This window comes from Aythya ferina, assembly GCF_964211825.1.
Source record: "Aythya ferina genome assembly, chromosome: 2".
Lineage (NCBI taxonomy): Eukaryota > Metazoa > Chordata > Aves > Anseriformes > Anatidae > Aythya > Aythya ferina.
This window is the reverse complement of record NC_140297.1, coordinates 63,281,273-63,305,149: the sequence shown is the minus strand read 5'-3', so window position 1 is coordinate 63,305,149 and position 23,877 is coordinate 63,281,273. Positions and strand designations below refer to the sequence as shown.

The following is a 23,877-nucleotide window of genomic DNA, read 5'->3' as shown; positions in this document are numbered from 1 at the left end:
CTAGAGCTAGGAGTTTCCTGAATGCCTAGAGAAAAGTCTGACCCACTTTGGAATGTAGGACAAACATCTGCTGGGATGGGATGCCACTGAAAGAATGGCTTCCCTCTTTCTGCACTGGGGCTGTAATCCAGATTTTCATCCCAGTGAAACAATCTGCACTGGGAAGGTGTTTGAAGCAGATATTGCAATGTAAGGCACACAGTCGTTCCTTGATGTGAGGATTTATGCATGCACAACTTGGCATCAGTCATCTCTGACCTTTTCAGAGGACTGTTCCTTCTTTCTTGTCAGTACTGTAATATCTTCCAAATGCATTTGGCATTTCAGTGGGTTGATAGATGACCAACTGATGTCTATGTACAGTAGCAGAAGCTGTGTTACATTTGGGATGTAGTATTTTATTATCTGCGTTAGCCTACTTTTGCAACTTTCGAACTGGAATTCCAAGTTTGCAATTTTCAAACTGGAATTGAAAATTATTAATAAGCGGTTTTGAGAGAGGAAGTAAGATTGATAGCTATTCTAATATTTGGTATATAAGGCTTTCATGATAAATTGTTTTCTTCTGATTTCTCTGTTCCAGATTACTTTCATAATCTTGAAAAGCAAAAACTAATAAATCAAAGTGGGTTAGAGATCAGGCACGTGGTTTTATTTTAATAGGGGATAAAGCTGAAATCTCACTGAGTGTACATTGTTCACCACTTGTTCTCTGGGGCGTATGAATCAGTCCCTTCATTACTGATTTCGGTGTTACTCTTGGTGCTTATGCTCATGTGCAAAGTTAATATGTTAGGAAAAAAGCCTTTTGTGGCAATGTGAAGTTTCAGCTTCAGAGTACATTTGCTTGCTTGATTTATATCTGTCAGCAGGAAGGGGATTTTGAGAAAAGGCACAGTAAGCCTGCAAGCTAGAGAATGAGGTATGATTTTCATGGTTGTGCCTTATGCATAAGGGACATTTTTTCCCAAAGGATTCAGGGTAAGATGTGCTCTGGGGACTGTTTGCTATGTGTTTAGGGAGGAAGGCAGCACGAAAAGCCTTTCTCCTAGGCTCTTCTCAGTGCTCCTGGTTAGTCTTTGGGCTGGTGTGCCCAGAAGAGGCTCAGATCAGAACCTGGTAGAGGGAGAGTCATGAATAAGGGAATTAGGCACTTTGAAACCCATCCCATCATCCCTCTTGCTGCTGTATCTACACAGTAGCTGAAAGAGGCTGCTAAATGAAGAAACCAGCTTTCCTTTTGAACTTTTAACCTTCGTGAAAGCTTCAGTAATTGGCTTCTGCAGAGCATAGATTGTTTGAATCTGACATTTACAAAAAATACAGGAAGAATGAAATATCCATGTGCACTTCTGAAATTCCCAAATTGCCCGTGAAGATCTTGCTTCTATGTGCTCTAAAAGCTTCAGAACTGCAAAGAGACTGGCGAGGGGTGAAGTGTCCCTGCTGCCTCTCAGCCCCTGAACAGTGCCAGGATGTGGTCGGGCTGAAATGAGAGTGCAGCAGCTGGTAGAAAAGCTCCACCTGAGGAAAAATGGTCCGTGTGTATGGATGTAATTTTGAGAGGGAGGAAGAAGGTTTGAGGAATGGGTCACGTCAAGGGAAATAAAGGACTTCCAGGAGAGAAAAGGAAAGAAAACAAAAAGACTGCCAAAGATGAGAGGGATGAATTGTACTGCCTAGGCTAAAGGTGAGCATTATGCTCGAATTTTTCCTGTGAATGATTGTCATGTTTAATGATAAATAAATAAATAAATAAGCAAAGGTTTCTATGCTTTTGTCCATGTTGAAGAGAACGCAGTGAAACTCCTGACAGTTGCTGCTCGTTTCTAAGAGTTGATCGTGCGAAACTTTTAGGTACTAAAAGCAAGGAAAGAACATTAGAGTAAGCAGGGATTAGACTTTAGTGGGTTTTAAAGCTGTCATCACCTCGTTGTACAAAAGCAAAAATAGTGTCTTAAATACAAATGACTTCTGGCCTCTGACTTTTAATAGATGTGTTGTAAGTTAATAATAATAATAAAAAAAATTTTTTAAAAAATGCAGATCCAGGTCAAATCATGCTTTAGCTGACATTTAATCTAAAATGAAAGCTATTTTCAAGCATATAATTCCTAGGTTTCTCATCTATATAAAAGCATAATACCTTTTTGCAAACTTGGGAATGGAAATTTCAAGGGGTGCAGCCCAGCAGTGGAGACCTGCAGCCCTTCCTTCCCATGTACAAGCTAATAGCCATGCGTACATCTCTGCACGCATAGCTGTGCAATGGGAAAACGTGCTCAGCAAGGCTTTGTAGCTCTCGGCTGCTGTTAGAAACTGCATGGTTGAGTTTTCTCAACGGAAAGCAGCAATGCATATCGTGGTTAACTTGGCTGGGGGCATGCAAAACTACCTTGCCTTGTTCTTCCTTTTTAGATAGTCTTTTTTCTTAAATAAGGATGGCTAATGAAGCAGAATAAAGAGTGGTGAATTTATGAAAGGAACTCTTAAAATCAGGCAGCTCCTTAGTTTCCCAACAGTACTTCAGCTTGATTTGTTAGAATGCAAGAAACCTTGAATGCTTTCCCCATAATCTTGCACCCTGAGAAAACTGGGATCCTTTGTAGCTGTGAGATTTTTCGTCTTGATGTCATGTTATGTGTCTTCAAAGCAAGGGGCCAGTGTTTCCTGTCATGTGCCCATCTCTTAACATCTGTATTTCCACTTGAGCAATTAAACGGCTAAAAGCAAAAGAGGGTGTCACCAGTAGCCACGCATTAATTCACTGTGTAAATCTGCAGAAATGATTTGGGGCCAGTAAGAGGTAACTGTCACAGGACAGCGGTCTCTTCCTGTCATGTGTATGTAATGAAAATAAGGCAGTTGCCAGGAATGGCTGAGCTGAAGAGCCAGATGACAAGTTTTTTTTCTCAGTTGAGGACAGATTAAACTTTCAGAGCTCTAAAACCAAAGCATATGGTGTTTTGCAAAGTCCCCTGTGCTAAATGGTGAAAGCCTGAAGATAAGGAAGAAGGCAGTAAGGAGCCTAGTGGTTGTTGCTTGCTGGGCTGTTTTGGAGTATTTGCATTTTGATTGGCTCTGCAGACATTTGTTTGTATGCCTCAGGGATTCTTCAGGTAACAAAAAAGAGCTTTTCATGTAAAGAAAATTAGTAATGAGACTTCGGGCTTGCTCCCTACAGCAAGTTGTGTGCTTTCTGTCTTGTCTCAAATGAATATAGTGGTGATGCTTTTATTTTGCCTGAAAAAAAAATAGTCTCCCTTGCTAATTTGTTTTATATTATCCTACCTAGAAATATATTTTTCATTTTATGCTGGTAATGAAACTTTTTAATTTGGCAGAGTGAGAATTCGAAGGCATTGGCCAATAAATATAGCCACAAAATGGTTTACCCCTTTTTGTCCCAGCACAAAAGCTGGTATTCTTGTGAGCAGCCCGGTGTGAAGGGTAACTGCAGCATTGTGCTCTGAGATGCTGAGAAGCACAGATTGCATCTTCAGAGTCTGTCAGAAACATCTTTCACTTCTACATCTTTTAAAAAATATATATATTTATTATTACTTATTTGTATGACAGGTGTCATATTCAAATTGTCTAGTAGCAAGAAATAGGGATGTAAGCCAGTCTGTTCCCCTTGGACCTTGAGGGCTGGCGAGGTTAAAATGCAGAAAGAACCAGGCAAGTAGTCAGTCCAAACACATGAATAAATAAAGCAGCTGCCTGTTCTGGGTGATCAGTCAGTCTGATTTAGATACACACCCCTGTAGCCTCCAAATGCCTCACAACTTCTCTAAGGAAGTGTAGTGCCCCATTTTATAGTTGTGGGTTGGTGGAGGCACAGAGGGCCAAAGGGCAAGTACGTGGCCACACACACAGCCTTTGAATAAAAGACAATTAAACACAAGTGTTCTTGGTCCTAAGTTTAACATCCTACTCTTTGAAGCAGCCTTTCTGTTCATTTTTAACAGTGTAATTACCTATGTGTGGTAGGGAGTTCTTTTCCCCACAGCACTGATTAAAGAGAATAAACTTGGTAGATGTAAGATCTGTTTGCAGTTTTTTTCTTTTTTCCCCAGTTTATTATTTTTCTCTGGTGTATCTTGCACTAGCTGCTAATGAATTGGCAAGATTACATTCTCTCAATGACACTAAGGTTGAATAACAATCTGTTTATTGTGTCTCAGGGGATTTATTTTGCAAATGCAAAAATACGGTTTTCTCCCTTGTTTAAATGGGAGCGTTAGACTTTGTCCTGGACACTTACGTGGCATATTGGTACTTCGGGTATACTGCTCCTTCAGAATTCCCTTCAGGTCAGACCTTCAGCCTCATGTGGAGTTTTCTTTCTAGTCCTAGTCAAAGCTGTTGGGACAGCAGGTGAGACCAGCAAGGTAAGAGATGAACACTGAAATCCACCTAATTCTTTGCTGATGTTACACCCCAAGAAAAGAGCTTATGAAGGTGTGGCTGGTAGGAACCTGCTCCAGAGTTTGGAGAGTAGCACTTGCGAAAATGGAACTTGAAAAACTTTTTTTCCTTCATATTCCCATGTACACAGTCTGTTTTAAGTTTTGCATGGCCAGATCGGGGGAGGCAACGAGGAATTGCATGCTGCGGAGAACGTATCTTGGAGCCCTACATACTGGGGTAGTCTTCCAGGCAAAGTAGAAGGAAATTGCATTAATTCACAGCAGAGCAAAATCCCATGTTGGGAATATCATACTCATACAATAGGAGAACTATGAAGAACTCATATGATAGGAAGATACAAATGGGACTCAACTCCTGATCTTCAGAGATGAGGAGTCCATCCACACAGCTGGTCTTCTGGTAGGCTGTGGCCACAGTTCTGTGGACACAGCATCAAGTCTGCACAGCCTCTAATGTGAAGCATCATTGTGCTGTAGGGAAGCATGAATGGGGGATGATGACTTGGAGCACCCTTCTAGTAGAGGTGGGCATTGCCACTTTTTGGAAATGCTTATGCTTTCAATGCAAATGTGAATATCACATAATGTAGAGTAAAATGAGAGTGGGTAGAGTTTTGTGTTTAGTGTTGTCACCATGCTGCCAAACCCATAAAAGCCAAGTTTTGATCTTCAAAACAGAGCAAGAAGTATTGTACTGAAGGGAGAAATAGGAGCCCATTCTGTTTTTAAAGTGATTAACAACAGTCACATTTATTACTTGAATATTAGAGATCTATTGATGTTATATTACTATTGCAAGCGGGTAAAAAAAAAAAAAGTGACAGGGATACTGTTTTGTGCTTTCTTTTAGTGTTGGCATTTTCACACAAAGAGGTTTTCAGCCAGGTGTTAACCCTATTGGAAGTTCAAAATTGCCAACTTCAGTCAGAAACTCTATTTGAAAACACTTCTAACTGTGTCATATTGAATTAGACAGTTAAGTGAACAGTGATTTGCTACCCCTCAACCCCAAGTGCAGTGGCGAAATTTAATTTGGGAACGCTGAAGTCTGAAAGCAAGAATGATAAAACAGTTGTTATGCTCACAGGGGAGTTAGTGAAGGGATGTTACTTTATTTGTGAAAATTATGAACTCCAGCAATCAGCAGAGCACTATAAATGTATTTGGATTTTATCCAAATACTTTAATCTTTTAATGTCTATTACAATTATAAAGGAGCTCATTGAGTTAATGAAACATACTGTAATGAGCTTGTAATTGCATATTTTTACATCATTTTCTGCTACTGAATTGAATCTCAGCTATGCGCCATGGACTGTGCACAGGTGAAATAAATCTGTTTTTCAGGCTCAGAGTGTTTCCATGACAGTTTAAGACAAGCAGATTATTCCTGCTCTTCTCTTTGCCCCTACCCATTCTTTATTGTTGTCCTGATGATGCTCAGGTGGATGAGTGTTGGATGTGTCTTTGTTTTGCTGGGGTTAGTTTTTGAGCGCTTCATCGTTCTGAACCAGCCTGCTGGCCAGGTTGTGCCACAGGGGCAATGGAGATGTAAGAGCTGCTGGGGAACTGGGCCTCGAATGGCAGGAGCCTGAGGGTGTGGGAGTGAAAAGATTTCAGTTTAGCAGAAATCGTAAGGATGATGGCTCAGGATGATGCTATGTATTACAATATTTTTAACATAGAATGGTTGTGAGGATTCATTTTTTCTATCTAGTTAGAGGTATTCAGGTTATTATACAGCAAGGACATCGCGTCCTCTTGGCTGTTGCTGCCAGGCTCTCCCTGTCCTGTAGCTGGCATTTGTAAGTTCTTAGCAGGTAAAATACTTGGTAATAGCTCTGGGGTGGAATTGAGAGTATTAAAATATTTGAGGCACTCAATTTGTTGTTAAGATAATACAGAACAGCATCACACAGCAAGTGGTGGTTCATTTTGAATGGATGTTTTGATAGAAGTCAATTGAGTTGCAGCAGCAATCAGTGACAACTGATGTTCTGGCTCCTGAGAAGGAAACTGCCACGAGTTATTTTGCAGAATAGTGTGGCTGGCACAGTTCAGTCCTCAGCATGCAGACAGTGCTGGTCATGTCATCTCTATGGGTGTATTGTGGGAAGGTTTAAGCACGCAGTTCGTAGATTAGACAATTTGGAAGCAGCAAGTGTTTTGCTCATTCTTGGCATAGCTGTGCATGTTCCCAGAGACGCTGGAGCAGGAGCTTCATCCAGAGCTTGGAGACAGAAACACAGCTGTGCCACCATCAGCTTTTGATGGTGAGCATTAGCCAAAGCCATTTGGGGAGTCTTAGAGAACCTTTGTAATTATAGTTACTTATGAGATAGAAGTCAGGTACCTAGCAAAGCAGATCATATATCCTACAAATGTGGCTTTTTAATTGATGATGGCTTCTTACCTGAGCAGTGAAGTAAATTGGCTAATATTTTTAATGAGTTATGTTCAAGATGGTGATTCTGACTGTAAAATTATTGCTGCTTTTTTTTCAGATAGTTACACAGAGGACTGATTAACAGCTGCCTTTGGTTTAAATTAACAGCTGCCTTTGGTTTCAGCAGTGGCTGAATTGGTGCCCTTTCCCCTACCCCTCCTTTTTTTTTTTTTTATCATAGGCTGGCATGTTAGCATAAATTAGATTCAGTGGGTTTTTAAATTCATATGTGGGTTTTAATCTGGGAGTGAACACATCACATGTTCTACTGTCCCCATGAGAAAGGAGAGACAGTAATCTTCTCAACTGGTGTCCACTGCTTAAATAGCTTGAATCGCTGGAGCTCACGACTGAAATCTCTCAATGGATGACGTTTGCATCATTCCATCCTCCTTCCCTGTGCATTGTGGGTTTTAACATGGAAAATAATGCACAATAAAACTAGGGGGTGACCGCAGACTATATTGAGTGCTTGAATGTGATGTATTGGACTATAACACAAAAGCAATTTACAGTAGTTTTCCTGTCAGAAATAGTTTCATCTTGATCTTTAAGATCTTAGTTCAAGTTATAGAAGACTGGGATTATTTGAATGAGTGCTCTTGAATTGCTGGCTGGTAAGAGTTAGAGAGATTGTTGTTCTGAAGTTAAAACTGACAGCCATTTTTATTATATTTAGAGAACATTGCTATCACATGGAAGGCAGCCTGCTAAAAGAGCTGCCCTTTTTGCTCATTGTACACACATCTGAGTGCAGAAAAGGCAAAACATTTGAACACAGATGGGCAGGCTACGACTTCGAGTGCTTGGGGTCATTACATCAATGTACGGAATAGAATCACAGAAAGGTTGAGGTTGGAAAGGGCTAGTGGAAGTCATCTTGGCCAACCATCCTGCTCAAGCAGGGTCACTGTTACTTGTGGTTTTGTAATGGACAGATGAGCAAGGGATAGTCTCCTGTTAAAACACTCAAATCTCCCATTACCAAATGTCATGCTTAAGGCAGTTCACCAAGATGCACACAGGGTTCATCACCTCTGGAAGTGTACTGGGTGAGCAGAGTGCTGGCACGGCTGTTACCTTGTCGTCACATTACTTCTGAATGGTCTCTAGCTTCCCGACAAATCACAATCTGCATTCTGCTTGGATGAACCCGGAGCTTGCCCTGTAGTTGTTTTGGGATGCGACTGTGTTGACATTTCCTTCCTTAGCATCTCTGTATTCCTGTTTCCAAAGTGGGCTTGCTAATGTCCATTAAAATGCCAGATTAGTCTCAACAACAAATATCTGTTGGAGATGGTCTCTCTAATGCACAATAGTTCAAGTTATTCCACAAGTTTTAGGAATAGACAAGGTCTCCAATATTAAGTATCTTTTTTTTTTTCTTTTTTTTTTTTTAATTTTTTCCCCTGGGTGGCCATAACTTTACTTTCCATGTGCAGTTTCGTTGTTTTGCTCAACGTCCTTCGGAGTGCAGGCACTGGAAAGTATGTAAGTGATGGGGCAAGTTGTTCTTTGCAAATATGTGTGTTAAGAGCAGAGAGCAAGGTGCCTTGCTAGACAGGGATAGAATTAGGAATTGTATGGTGGTCTTAAGTCAGGAACATATGGACTTTTTGTGTGTGTGTGTGTGTGTGTGTCTGACTGTTAGCTGTTTTGATGCATTTATTTCAGTAGTTATGAATGAAACAGCACTGGTAGGAATACCTGTGTAGACAGAACTGCTTTCTGCTGCAAGATTGACAAATGTGTTTTTTCTTTTGCTTTTTGTCATCTTTGAAGTGCAGTATCAATGCCCTAAGCAGAAGGCTGGATTCTTAAACTTGTTACCATATCAGACTCATAATGATAAGTGATATTTTGCTTGCTGCTTCTCTTATTTCTTGTGAGCATGATGATAAGCATCTGGCTCAGTTGACTTACTGTGGAGTATCAGTGTGCATCTCTTTTCCAATCTACTTTTCTTTGCAGAATGATTTCTTCAGAAAATAATTGTTTGTTTCAGCCTTTGACATCCTGTCTGTGTACTGTCAGCTAACTTGGTTATTTCCTTTAGTATTCATGCATTTGTCCTCTCTTCCTCCATTTGACTGCTAACTTCCTGACTATACCAGTAGTTCTTCCATATGTCATAAGCATCAATAAGGTTTAAAAAAAGCACACGCAGTTTATTATATGCTATTTCTTGATCTTGCTTCTAGCATGGTTTAGAACGTCTCCCAACCTTGAGCTTATCTTCTTGTATCTGCTGCTTTCTTTGGGATATAGCCAGTCATCGCTGCCTAGATTCAGTCTCTGCTGAAATGAAGCAATCAAGTGTCATCATCTTGACTGAAGATGCTCTTTTGTGTGCTCTTTCTAACCCTCTGATTTATCAAAATGCCAGGAAAATCCCAAGTACCATAGCCAGATCACGTTGGTGATAGAAAGGAAGACTGTGACCTTTTGTTCTTTCTTTACTCTTAGTTGAATCCAATTCAAAACTGATTTCCTGGGTCACAGAACTCTTGATGAACTTTCTCTCTTGAACCTCTTTGATGCATTTTCAGCCAACCTGTAATAAACTTATTCTATTTCCAATTACAACGAACTCCTTTGGAGTGTTCTTAGGTGAAACATTGCGAACTCCACAAGAAATTGTACCTGTTCTTTGGAGTCATTATATTTACTTTGCCTTATTTTAGTTAATTTCATGGTACCGACTCCCTTTTTTCTTTTTCTCCATAGCTTTCTTATTGCTGATTTTTTTCCTACCGGTAAGAGCAGCAGCACTGGGTGGAGTTGAGATTTAATCTTTTCCCCCATTGCTTTTATTTCTCAGGTTATGTGAGACTACATTGAGAGGTAGGAAAAGTAAATTTTATTCAGATGGAATTCTTGATTTTTTTTATTGTTGTTGTTGCTTGCTTCAGTTTACAAACATCTGGAGTTAGAACCCAATGACAAGAAACATCTCCAAATTAAGCAGCAAGCCCTGATAAACTGTGAGAAGTTTAGATTAATTCTAACACTTTGTGCAGGTTAGTATTTGGTTTTGTTTGCTTAATACCTGTTCTGATTTGATATGCTAGATAGGTTCTCAACACATTTGAAAAATCAAACTTATTGTGAAGCTAAATATAACTTCTTTGACTGTCATGTTGTAACTGTTTTTTCCCCTTGGAATAGCTTTTTGAATATTTGAGTGAGTGGTTTGGTACTTTCCTGATCTCTAGCTTGAAGAGTTTTGATATTAACATCTTTAGTAAACAGTATCTTTAGCTGACTGGATGGTATATGAGTGTTAATTAAACTGCTAGAATAGTTCATTTTCTTTGAATAATCACAACCAAGTTTTTAGTTCTTCTCAATTTCCTAAATTATAGGTGTGTAACTCAGATTTTCTTAGTAGAAGGAGCACGGTATTCCAAGAAGCAGGGGAGTTCAAATTAATTAAGTACCCACATTTTTCTAGCATGTTTCAATATGGTCTCTAGAAGCAAAACCAGACAGCCTGCTTGCCTGTATTCCAAGTAGAATCACAGAACGGCTTGGGCTGGAAGGGACCATAAAGACCAGTCAGTTCCAGCTCCCCCAGCCATGGGCAGGGATGATGCCCACTAGACCAGGTTGCCCAAAGTCCAATCCAACCTGGCCTTGAACACCTCTAGGGATGGGTCATCCACAGCTTCTCTGGGCAACCTGTGCCAGTGCCTCACCACCCTTCAGAGTAAAGAATTTTGTCCTAATATGTAGTCTAAATTTACACTTGTTTACAACCATTCTCCCTTGTCCCATAACTACACTCCCTGATGAAAAGTCTCTCCCCATCTTTCCTGTTGGCCTCCTTTAAGTACTGGAAAGTTGCTGAAAGGTCTCCTTCGAGCTTTTTCTTCCCTAGGTAGAGCAACCCCAACTCCCTCAGCCTATCTTCATAGGAGAGGTACTGCAGCCCCTGATCATCTGTATGACCTGCCTCTGGCTGTGCTCTAGCATTCCTATGTCCTTACGCTGGGGGCCCCAGAGCTGAACCCAGTACAGCAGGTGGGGTCTCACAAAAGTGGAGCAGAAGGGGAGAATCACCTCCCTCGACTGCTGGCCACGCTTCTAATGCAGCCCAGGGTACGGTTGGCTTTCTGGGCTGAATATAGCTCATGGCTCCTGTAGACCTTTCTTTTCCATTTGTGGCACAGCATCTGGGGATTTTTTTTTTGATGTGGGTCTGCTGGGCCTTTGTGACTTCTGTCTAGTTTGAGGTGGATAACGCTGAGCCTGTAACAGACAAGAAGCCAGCATGAAAGCTTTTTTTATGTATATGAAGTGTACATCCAGCCCCCTGGCTCCTGTGCCTTGTTTTCAGTCCTTGCAGAGATGGCAGAGCGTATTTAGTGCTCCTTAGGCTCGGCTGCTCAGTCATGCAGGCTAACTCCAAAAATAACTCTCTTGGGGGTATTAATCTAGTGCTGGATTACCTTTCTAAAATGGTTAATCAGACGTGATCCCCGGGGGACCTTTTGAAAGAGCTTGCCACTTGGTTCCTGTTGGCTGGGGCCGCCGGAGCGCAGCGGAGGAGGCTGACGAGGTCTGACAGGACACGGTTATGTAAGGGCCTGGGAGGAGCACGAGTGCTGGGTTTGTGCAGTGGGTTCGGACACGGCCAGGCAGCATTCGGCCATCAGCCGCCTCCGTGGAGCTGCCTCACGGCACAGAGAGAGCAGTGTGGGGCAACCTGCCTGCCGGCGGGGAGGGCAGGCTTCAGGTCATCCCTCCAGACGCTGCCTTTTATCTGAGAGGTGAAACACATGCTTCGTTTTATTACATTCCCGAATGCATGTGGTGTTCCTCTAGTTGTTTTTAAATCATCTGCTTCCCTACTTCTGCTGTTCATCAAATGACCTGGCTCCGTGTTTGAATGTCGCATTTCTTCTTTTCTGTAAAAGAAGAAATGAGCTGTTGTAGGCTGCTATTTTCACACACAACTAAAACTTCTAGTCACGTAACTCCTCGTAGCCTTCATTTTTTCTCATGTCCATAGAGTAAGAATACAGTTTGTTTCTTTGGAGACGTACTCTGATAGCTGTAAGTATTAAAGCACTTGGATCCTTGTATGGGATGTGCCAGGGAAATGGCAAAGCAAGTTTAAGACAAAGCATGTTCTTCGGAGAAAGCTAATTTCATACTCGAATAAAATCCTGGTCTCCACATGCAAGGCATAGATAGACAGGAAAGGTAAATAAGGTAAATAAGGTAAAAGGTAAATAAGTTTTATTGACATGTGTAGTGAATTAATCCTTCAGACCCGGGTAGGTAAAGTGAGAGCTGGCACGTGCGTGCTGATGCATTTTTTGCATTAAATTTAACATGCCTTGATTTCCAACATGAGTGTTTATTACTTTGACTTAGTAAACAACTGGAAGCACTGCAGAATGTAGTTGAGATGCAGGAATATACTGTAGTTGGTAATAATAACTTGCAGAATTTGCACTTTAATGGACTAATCTGTCATAGTTCTGAAAAATATATTTGTGTAAGAAGGCATGCTAAAGCAGTAGGGATCTTTTGTTGTGGTGTTTTTGTTTGTTTGTTTGTTTGTTTTTTCTCCTCCTTGAAATTATAAAATAGTGTGCTGCTGAGTGTGGAAGTTGCTTAAACCTCTTCCAGGTTACAGCTGCATGCATGCACTGAGGCGAATGATATGTGCCCTCTTTTCCCTCAGACCTCTCCTCTACCTCATACAGTTGTATGCACACATGCATTGTATTGCCTTTAGGTTTTAACTTGAAGATGAATGTTGTAAAAATGAGCAATGCTTCTCAGATCCCACTAGGAGGGAGAAGGGAATTGTACTCGAGAAAAATATGTTACTAACCCTTCAGTGATGTCCTTGTCCTTCTGCTGTTTGACTGCTGCTGGCATAACAAAACGCAGTTGAACTTGGTTCTGGTTCTTCATTCATGTCATGTGAATTGATTCCAGTTTAGTAAAAAATTCTCACCAGGGACCGTGCCTTCATTTTGTATTGGGCAGTGCCTAACACAGTGTACCAGTGGAATAAGTAGTAGGTAATTCATAATTTTCTGCACTGTAGGTTGCAGAATTTTCTTTGCAATCATAATTTTGTGATGACAAATGAACATCTATTTTGACTTAAAATATATATATATACATGTATGTTTCTGGCATTGACACATAGGTAGAACAAAACCACATTACCTTTCAGATTCTATTACCTTTCAGATTCTGTGTGGAAATCATAAGACTAATAGCTAGGAAAAAAGTCTGAGCACATGTGACTAGGACGTCCACCAAGAAACAGAAAGGAAAGAAGTTTGTAGTGACAATTCTGTATATGCTTTTCAGCATTCAGAGTACACAGATGCTTCTGAGGTGGCCTTCTCCTAGTGGGAGAAGTTGAATTACCTCCATTTGTATTGGTTAAAGATCTATCACTTTGCTTTGTCTTTTGTAACTGTATAAGCATGCATATATTAATTATAATTATGTAGGACATCTTTAGTGCTAGCCTGCATTAAAAACTAGACACACTGAAATTGCCTTCTGAACGTTGTGACAGAGTTCTCTAGCACCATGCCTTGGAATGCAAATGATCATTTTCCATTGCTGAATGTGATTAACTTACAATCTGCTTTTCTCGACTGTTGTTTCTTAAACCATTTGCCTCCTTTCTGTGGGACTTGTTAAGATGGACCACAACTCGCTAGAGGAAAATGAGGGCTAGTGTTCACATTTGCATGTGAGTGTGGAAGTTTTCTGCAAATTTATTACTGTGTGCTGTTGTTTTGCTTTCACAGTCATGGCTAGTAGTTGTGAATCAAAGCATTTCTTCCAGCATTCACAGCGAGCTTTATGTTAGCTAACCCCCTAGGGGGAATGTCCAGTGTCTTTCCTGCCAGAGAACCCCGTGTTTTCCAGGAAATGCAGGGAGAGGTCTCTCAGGTACCTTGGCAGCCAGCTCGGCTGAATCATTGCAGACAGTTTAACACCAAACCACCAGACTGAAACTACCGGGGACTTTTCTGCTGTGGAGGTGGGAAATGCCGTCATTGTAAGTGTGTCAGCAAAAAGGCGCGAAGGTCTCAGTTTCATTTTACTGTAGAGGTGGATTAACAGCTCACTGCTGCCAACAGGTCTTGCTTCTTCCCTGCCAAGTTGGGCCACCCCTGGGAAGCTGTTTGACTGGAAAACATGGCAAAAAGCAGGCAACCAAAATTATAATTATTATTATTTTGCTAGTTAGAATGAATTGAGTCAGCATGCTACACAGCCAGGGGAGCACTCACACGAGATGCAAACAGTGGGAGCAAGGGATGTTAGGGGAGAGGTGATGGGGGCTTTGTATTATTTGGGCTCTAATGGAGAAGCTGCAATCAGCAGTGAATATCTGACCATTCTTAACCACCAGCAAGCCAGTCAGTTGCTTTAATTGTGTTTAATCCTGGTCCCTTTAATATCTAGCAGGAGCTTCTGTGCATGTACCAATGCAGACACTGTCACTGCGTTTCTTGATAAGGTTGTTCTGCCTTTCAAGGCGTTTCCTGCAATACAGTCTTATTTAGAGACCATCCATTGTCTTATTTATTGCCTTGCACTTTGCTTTGTGATGATGTGTGATGTTGTCAGCATCAGAGCTGCCATTGTTGAAAATAAATTGCTGCAGCGTTGAAGTTCATAATTTTATATATATATATTTTTTTTGTATGTGTTGAGAGGTCCACATAGAATGTAGCAGGGCTGGAGGTTGAGGAGGGCTGGGCCTTTGCAGACTAGACCAGAAGACACATGTTGGGGGTTAGATAGAGCCATATGCATGAAGGCAGGGCCAGCTTGTAAGCAGTGGAAGATGGAGGTACAAAATTTCTAGATGAAAGCATGGTTTCATGGTTTTGCTCAGGCTGCTCCAAGTTTATGTTTCTGCTGTAGTTGGAGAAGAGTTCATGGTTAGTCTGGGTTAAGATGAAGCAGCAGTGGAAGGTGGTTAGAGACTTTTTTTGTTTCATTTCCTGTACTTGTTTGTGGCTTTTGGATGTCTTGTCTGGTATGTTCTGTCAACTTATCCCTTGCCTTAGCTCTTCTAAAGGGTGTATGTATGAGAACGTGTCCATGCTTTCACCACTTCCTTTTCTTTTCTTCTAAGAAGAAGGGGGCTGCACCTCTGGGGATTTCTGCCGTTTCTTTCATTTTGCCCAATGTGGTAGTGCTCAGTTAGGTCTCAAGAGAAGGTGTGGGAAATGCCACAGTCTAAATGGAGGGCTCGGCAAAGCAAGTGAGCATGTTGCTGTCTGCACAAGGTGCTGTGCCTGACAATTGCAGAGCTTTGCTAATTCAGTGGCGGTCCTGCTGCTGAGCTGGGAGAGGGGTAAGGAAGGTTTGCTTGCAAGCTCAGAGATGCACTGCTCCTCTCTGCAAAATACATATTGTTGTTGCAAGGTTACAAACTTCAGTGAGCCAAAAAGAGACAGAACTTAAATTCTGCAAAGCCTGAGGATTTGCCTGTTCCGCTTTCCTATTCTTCTCCAAAATTCACAGCCTGTCCTATTTGACATACGATCGTATTGACATTCATGTTCTTGCAGAACTGTGAATGTTTTATGTAGCTGTCTGGTATCATTGTTGATGTATACTGTATCCTTGTGTATTCTTGTCTGAGATTTACCATAAAGAGGTATTTATATTACGGTATCTTTGACTTACTTAGGTGAGGTTGTGTGTGTATATGTATATGTGGAAACTGCTGTGTTCTGCCTTCTTCCTGACATCCTGGTTGCTATAGTGCAGTGATCTATTTGTGAACACTCAGAAGATCACTGCTATAGTTAAAAGAAACAGTGTTTCCTGGCCATAACTTCCTGGGCAATCTCTTCTTCTGGAGCGCGAGCTGTAACTGATGCGATCACGTTCCCTGGGACTCAAGGAGTGACACCGTAATAGAAGCTTCCTCTAGTTTGTCGCTTTACCCCAATAGCATATTTAATAATATTTAAAAATAGTTTGTCTATTTAAATCTAATGCATGCCTATTATTCACTGTACATTTCAGTGCTTCAGCCATCTTTTGAACAGGCTGTCTGGCTGTGCAGTGTGTCGTGGCATTGTGTCCTCTGTTTGCTTTTGTAATATGTGTGATTCTTGTGCTCTTGCACATCCATATACATAGATGTTTTCATGCACCTGCCCAGCCAGGCAAAATGTAGGAAATGAAGCAGCAGTGGTAGAGTTCTGTCTGAGCTGCTGTGTCTTTTTTTTTTTTTTTTTTTAATTCCCTTTTCCCTGCAGGTGTGAATGAGAGAGGCTCTCTGCAGTATTTAGTGTCCAGTTGTACTGGCTCCGAAGAACAGCAGCGTCGCAATGCCCCCTCCTGCTGATATAGTGAAGGTGGCGATTGAATGGCCAGGTGCCTTCCCCAAGTTGATGGAAATTGATCAAGTAAGTGCCTGTGCATGTGTGCTCCTATGTACATCTATAGGGAGAGACGGGACATGTACATATGTATGTGTGTATATATACACGTGTACTTCTGTGTGTCTGTCTGTCTCTGCATTATGTTTGTTTATATGTGCATGTTTCTGTGAGTACATATGCAGTATAAGGTGTTTTTATAAGGGGTGTAACCCTTTTCCTGTGTTACTGCTTATAATTTTTGATGTGTTCTGCCACGTTTTTGGATTTGCTTTTTCTTTTTAAACAGGTGCTTAAATGATACGTTCACTGCTTGTGTGACCCACTTAACACTTTTGTGCCTTAGTTTGTTCAGCTGTAAAATTGTGGTAATGTTGTTATCTATTGGCAGAAAGTCTTCTCAAATTTTTACAGTCAGTGCTATGTATTTGTAGTATGATCATGCTGAATGGCTGCAGCAAGTGCAGATTTTGGAACTTGAGCAGTAGCATGTTCTGAGCAGGGGAGTCTTTGCTGTTCCTTGTGGGCTCCTCATGGGTTGCCCTGTTTCCCCGGTCATTTCTAGTGCAGTGGCCACAAGGATGAGAATGATTTGAGGCAGTGTACAGAAATTAATAAAATAAAATTTATGAATTAAACTTTCATGTAGGTAATTTGGAGGGGGGCACAGGAGGAAGAGCTCAAGTTATACAAGTGCTGCATTTTATGTTCTGGACTTCCCTGAGATTGTTTTTTGTGGCACATGCATTAATATTAAAAAGCAACCTCTTTAAAATTTAACTACGTACCCATAATGTACTGAAATCTTACAGAATGCTACCTGTTTAGAATAATTATTTCTGTAAATAGTATTCAGAGTGAAGGAAAGCTTGCAAGTATTTAATAGTGTGTTTAGACCCTAATGTATCCAGGGACCAAGAACATTATGAAGCTCTATTGAAGAGGAGAAAATCTGAATTCATGCTGAAAATGTTTTACTGAAATAGGATCCTACTTTCTTTGTGCAGTGCAGTTTCACTTCTAGTTAACCCCACTGTGGTGGGTGCCCAGTATTTAGTACTTTGTGGCTTGTTTTCCAGAGCCACTGTGCTTTTCCATTTTCATTTGCTAAAATTTTTTAGTAAGCATATTTGTGCAGATACAAATCTCTTGCCTTCTGGAGTGAAGAATGTTTTACTTTTTTTCCCTCTTATATAACAAATGAGAGACACTGTGCACACTGTGTTCAGAGAAAGATGCATGTTAGTCATGGTGAACAACAGCTCATTGCTACCAAGTACGGTGGGGATGAAGAGGATCTAATAGTTTTCAGTCTCCTTTCAAGCAGCAGCAAAATAATAACAAAATGATTGTTTTTAATTTACAAAAGGCCTTAAAGTGACTCTCCAGCCGAAACTCATGCCTTATCTAAAATGCAAGCTTATTGTCCTGGAACCTTCATTTTACCTTTGTTATATAAGATTTATAGAGGACAAGGAAAAGGAGTGCTGATTTGTGTGGGGTGCCCCTCTTCTTAGCCAGCCTGTGAGGGCCAGCCAGGCTGTTGGCCAGTTTCCTCATGCCACTTTGTGGGAAGAGAGAAGAGGGAAATTGAGGCTGAAGGGGAGAAGGCTAACAGCAACTTAACTCCTCATTTGGGGGGAAAAGGAGGAATGAGAGTTAAGGAGCTCACCCCTTGCCTTTCTGACGTGGCAAATGTGGATATGATGACAAGAGATGAAGATGGGAGAGACGCATCCTTTCTTCATATGCATACACACAAATCTGCATGTTTGCTGTTGTTGGGAATGGGACAAATGTGGGCATGAGCCTTAAAAACCTGTGGGGTACTGCATACTTGTAAACACACAGCTCTGCTTTTGGTTAACTTGATGCTAACTTTTTCCCAATCTGTTTCTCTTAAAACATATATTTAATTGAAGAGTTCTAGTGGGGAAGATGATGTGTACCTCAGATGGCTTGCTCCCTGAGATGATAAAGGGCAGCAAGGAAAAGGAAGGCAGAAAAATGAATTGCCCATTGGCCAAGGCACTGCAGCCAAAGAGTACAGTGCTTGCCTCCTAGGTGGGATCTGCCCATTCAAGCACCCTACGATACACATTCTGAAACCACCAAACACTTGATCTGCTCTACCATTTTCCTCCCTTTCTTATCTCTTACCAGCAAGAAAATCAGTGTTTAAAAAGGAGTGTATTATTAAAGACAAAATACAAAAACAAAACAAAGCAAAAAAATCACCTCACTCTAGCATAATGCAAGCTCTTTGTCTTTCAGTGTACTGAAACTATTCCAAATATCGAAAAAAACACCGTGGAAAACACTACAAAAAATATGTACCTTAAGGTTGCTTTTTGTATATGCATGGAAGCATTTATTTATACTCAGTTGCACAGTATTCCCAGTTCACCTTCTGCTTTTATGCATATTTTGCTTAGCAATGAAGAGAGTAAGATAGTTTCAAAATAGTTATTGTGAAGCCACAGTAATTGACATCGGTGTATTGGAAGGTGTAGGCCTGAGAAGAGCTCATGAGTACTTCTTTTCCCAGCAAATGTTAGTGAACTTTGTTGAATATCTCCCCTTCAGGTGCATGACTTCTGACAACCTGAACGCTGATGTACAGACCTTTTCTAGTTGATGCTTTGTACTATGTTTCTGTGTAATTGTTGACTTGGGCTCATCAATGATGGTTTTAATGGTAAGCAGACAAAATTTGTCTCACTAAGTTAGGGAGGCTCTTTGCCTGCACTAACAATATATAATAAAGCGCTTTGCTGAGCCAGCCTAAGTGCCTAACCTTTCTTTTCATTCATCCAGGAGAGGCACAAGATGGATATTTGGGGATGATAACTATTTTAGCCTACCCATTCAAATCCATTTGTGTTTTGTATAATAATGTTTTGTACTAAAACCAGGGTTTCTTTAAACTCTGGGATGAACTTCCTGACCATTGGAGGTAAACACTGGTGCTACACAAAGGAGCAGTTTATAATTAAACTTGGCCGTGCAGTCTCTTCCTCCAGATTTAATTTTAGCAGATGTGAATCTTTACTTTTGCTCTACGAAAGAAAGCAAACCAACCCCAAACAGTTGTACAATGCTGTTCAAAGTATAATCTGGTCTAGTGGGCAATATTTACAGGAGCAATGTCAAATTAAAATTTCTTGTTAAAACAGTGCAGAGCATCATGTGGTGGGGGGAAGCAGGGGCTGCTTTACATTAACGCTTTCTCTACGGTTTAGACTTAGTCAGCAAGTTTCTTTTACGAGTGTGTTTCAAGTTATTGTTGTCTCTTTTCTTCTGCCAGTGTATGTTATAAATGCCATTTTAATTGTTTCTTTTCTTCAGAGAAGTCATTGCACTTCACTGCATATTAAGAGGAAACCAAAGAGATTTTTTAAAGGGACTTTTCAAGTTGTTTGGAGTTTCAGACCTTAAATCTGGACCCTTAGGGAGTGTTAATTGATTTAGTTCAGTGTTTCTCAAACTGCAGGGAGAGATGCAGTTCAAAAGGGGTTGTGAAATGCTTAATTAGAGAAAGTGGCACATCGTTTCTACAATGTGTGTTGACTAAGAACAGCTGTAGTTCCTGCAAGTGCTGTCACTAGTAATAGCAGTATACCAATATGATCCTAGCAGCATGAATCTAAATGTATGCAGTATTAGTGAGCACCAAAATTGTTCAGGTACTGAAGAAGGAAGAGACGTTGACTTCTGCTTATACAAGAGGCTGTGCCGTGAAGTGTAACTCCCAATCCTTAGTGCTGGCCGCAGACTTCAACTCTTAAAATCAAGCGGTTAGTGCCAAGGGCATGAAGGAAGAGAGGGGTACTTACCTCCTTCCCATAGACCTGTAAAACGATATGAAATCTTACTCCAAAATTGGGAAATTGATCCAAAAGTGGATGAGCCAAAAGGTGGCTGATGTTTCAAAAACACCCACTTGTCTAACTTAAGTCAGTTAGCTAATGCTAGGGCCTATTTAAAACCAGCTTCCAGGTTTTAAACAAAGACAAACAATCATTTAATGCGTTATATTACTGTCAGTATTTCAGCTTCACAAAACAGTAGATGAAACTGATTATAAAGCAGATAGTAACCAGCATATAATCATAGTGAAAGTGTTTAACATTTTTTATTATCCTTTTAGTTTTATTATCATCAGGGATTATTAATAGAACTGGTAAAGGAAATCATATCCACTAACTTAATGTACCATTTTCTTTGTTGGAATAACAAAAGGTCTCAATTTTATTTATATTTCTGGATTAAAAAAAATTCTTCAGCAACAAGAATAATATTAGAAGGAATAATGCAGATTTTTTAATACATTGATTATAATTCAGTGCACTAAGACATATATACAGAAACAGTACTTTGTTAACATAATGAATCAATCATTGTTAATTGCAATGGATGGTGAAAAATACGGTTTCTTTTTGTACAGAGCTATAGGGTTGGAGCATTTGTCATCAGAGCTTCAGCTCTCTGCTGTGGTGGCAGACAGCCATCCTGGATAAAGATGTTATAGTTGCATGTTATGTTTTATTAATCTGGCCATGGGCTTGTCCAAAGCCACATTCCTACTGGCAGGTTAGTCTGTTAAGGCTGGAAACTGACATCCTATGCTGTGTGGCTGGGACCTCATGACTGAAAAATATATCTTAAAAAACAACCAACCAACCAATCAACCAACAACAACAACAAAAAACACACAAAAAACCCAGCTGTTGTATACTGTTGAATACAGAGACAGCAAGAAAGCTTAACAGACTGAAGAGGCAATAGCTGTAGGGAAGGGTTAGAAAATGTGAAAGAAATGGGGAAAAATGAAATGGAAATGTTGAGTTAGTCTAATAAATGCTATTTATTTTCTACTTGTTGCTGTCTTATATGTTAGGAAACAGTTAAGTTATAGAAGCAAAAATAGATCCTGAAGGCACTTGAAATAGTGTCCCTCCTTAAGGTCTTGGAGAAATAGTGTCCCAGTGTTCCTGACCCATGGCACAGACAGTGCTAAGGAAGAGCACCTTTTGAAACAAGATGAGAATTAATGGTGTTCTACCTATTTTACTCTGAGTCTGATTTTATTAGCACCATATTACTAGCCAGAACCTCATGGTGGGAGCCTGAATTTTGGTACCCTCAGCTGATGGCCTTCTTAAGGTGAAGGCTGAACATAACTGTAAGGTTATTGCATCTGCACAGAAGCACATGCATTGAGACACAGGGATGCTTGTAGCAACTTTTAAAATTATTATTATTATTTTTGTTAAGAAACAGCAGTTGTCTCTTCTCTTAAAATTTAATTCTGCTGTATTTAAAGGAAACAGTATGTATAATCATGAAATTCCTGGAGTTACACACCACTTGAATTAATTACAAGATAACCTCATTCACATTCTGGCTAACTGGAGTATCCAGGAACACTTCATAATTCAGTTTCATAATTCTCCTTCCAGGACTCCAAGATTGTACTACAAAAGAGAGCACTATTAAAACAAACAAACAAACAAAAAAAAAAAACACACACACAAAAAAAAACACTACAGTATAAATTTTAGTTTCTTCATGTGGAGACCCTTCTATGCTGGTAGGTCAGCAATGTGTCAGTCATGAGCTGTGGGTTTGGGGGGAATTTAAAATTGGTTTTCAAAGGGATCCAGGCCTAATGAAGTGGTTACATGAAAAGCCACATCTTAAAGTCCTGCTTTGTAACTCTTCAAGTCTTCTGAATTGTATTTTAAATATGTGGTGCAAGTATGTTGTAAATCTCCTGTAATCCACTGAACTGTGGGGCCTTAGGTGTTTTATTACCTTTTAGTACTCTTTTGACTGAGATTTTTGGTGTCCCTATTTGCAAACTACTTAAGGAAGCAAGGGATACTACAGATCATTAGGATGACAGGTTGTGGAGTAAGAATTTGTAAAATTCTGTTTTGCTTGTTTTAGTAATGTGTTTCACACCAGAGCACTGCTTATTGTTTTACAGATGGTTTATCTTAAATATACGATCTGCGGGGCAATGCTTAGATCTAGTGAAATACAGATTTAAGTGTTAAGATGTCCTTGGGGGAGGGAAGGGAGAAACAGAGGAAACTGCAGCTGAGGGTGAAGAGGAAGAAGAAACCAATGCCTGCTTTTCTCCAGTCTCGTGTGTTCTTCAGAACCTCTACTGCTATATTTATACCAGTTTTTCTCCTGGCACATTAAAATGGCCACCTTAAGGGGCTGTACGCTGAGCCAGTAAAAGCTCTCCCATCAGCAAGCAGAACTCACTGTGGGTTTTGCGTTTCCCCTCTGGGATGTGAATGTTTCCTGCCTTGGGTTGTGCTGCTGCTCTGACAAAACCTTGTAGTGCTAACCTGGTCTTGGTTGGCTTCTATGGTCTTGGCTGCTGCAGTGCCCCCATGCTTCAAGTGTCCACTCCCTCAGTGCTCTCCCAAGTGATGGAAATCCTATTTTCCATCCTGTACAGCTGCCCAGTGCCTAACAAACAAGTCAAGTCTCACTGATGGTTCACTGTAGCCAATGGAGAGTTGATTCCAAAAGTGGTTCACAGCAGGGAAGGCAGGCTGGGATGGCTGAAGTCCAAAGCTGTCCAGGATCTTCCCCTTGAAGGGAAAGACCTTGTATCTTGCACAGTGAGAAGTCAGCAGTGAAACTGAGTCAAGGAGACAGGCTTCCTGGTGTTTGGTGTGCTGGCCACTGGACAGTCCTGCTGCTGTTTCTGTAGTCCCTGCCATATGATAGTTAACAGGTGAAGCCTCTAGTGATCATGAGAAGAGGTGGTTTTCTGTTTTGTAATAGCCATAAAAATGACTTTTGCACTAAAAGATTTGTTAGCAGAATGGTAGCATTAATAACAGACAGAATGGTACATTTACTGGCTTGAGATTCTGCTTTTTGACAGATGTACAGATCAGCAACAGAACTTTGTTTCACACTGGGTGTTTTCTGCTAACAGATGTGCTGCATCTGCTGTTTTTCTGTGATCGGCTTAACAACAGCAAGGGTTAAGGTTTTTCTCTTTACTTCTCTAATTAAGAGGTTTCAGGCAAGGAAAGTGATATCCCGATCGTTATCCAAAACAAAGCTATGAATCTGCTGGCTACTTGAAAAGGAAATGTATTCAGCCTTGGTCTAAAGGAAACTAATATCTACAATTCCCCAATATAGCATCATCAGAGCATATCTGAACTGCACATACAACACAGGATTCCACCCAGATTTAAGCTTCTGTGCTCATTACGGTTCACACATGTAAATACTTTGTGTGATTTAGAAGTGCTTTAAGCCCAGGTCAGCGTACTGCTGATTGAAATGGACCTAGGGCGTGGGCAGCGCTGAGTGGTCTGAGCATTTATTTTTATTTTTTTGCTTGTTCCACAGTTTCCCTAAATCAAAGCAACGGTCTGGGTTCATCCAACATGCTCATGCTTAGTGCTACCTGTTGAGTGGTTGCCTCTATGGGAAACCCAAGGCATAGGCATGAAAGGATGAAGCTGATGGGGAAATAGCGGGAAATCTCAGTTTGTGCTCTCCAAGTTGCCTTAGAAGAGGTACAAAATACTGCACAGGCAGCAGCATCCTGCACAGTGCA

The 23,877-nt window shown here is 40.7% G+C and overlaps 1 protein-coding gene across 9 annotated transcripts in view; it reads left to right on the top strand.

Moving 5' to 3' along the window:
* Positions 1-23,877, top strand: part of ELMO1 (engulfment and cell motility 1) — a 317,584-nt gene that overhangs the window by 30,787 nt on the left and 262,920 nt on the right. For 5 of the 9 annotated variants that reach the window (XM_084508954.1, XM_084508945.1, XM_084508952.1 and 2 more), the window contains one exon: positions 16,152-16,301. The exons of 2 other annotated variants lie outside the window; for them this stretch is intronic. Coding sequence is in view for 6 of the 7 variants with exons in the window: in XM_084508945.1 (XP_084365071.1) it covers positions 16,224-16,301 (78 nt within the window). In the remaining variant the exon portion in view is untranslated. Of the gene's footprint in view, positions 1-15,712; positions 15,801-16,151; positions 16,302-18,860; positions 18,973-23,877 lie in introns of those variants that run through there. 2 more of the 9 variants (XM_084508956.1, XM_084508953.1) reach the window with 2 other exon arrangements.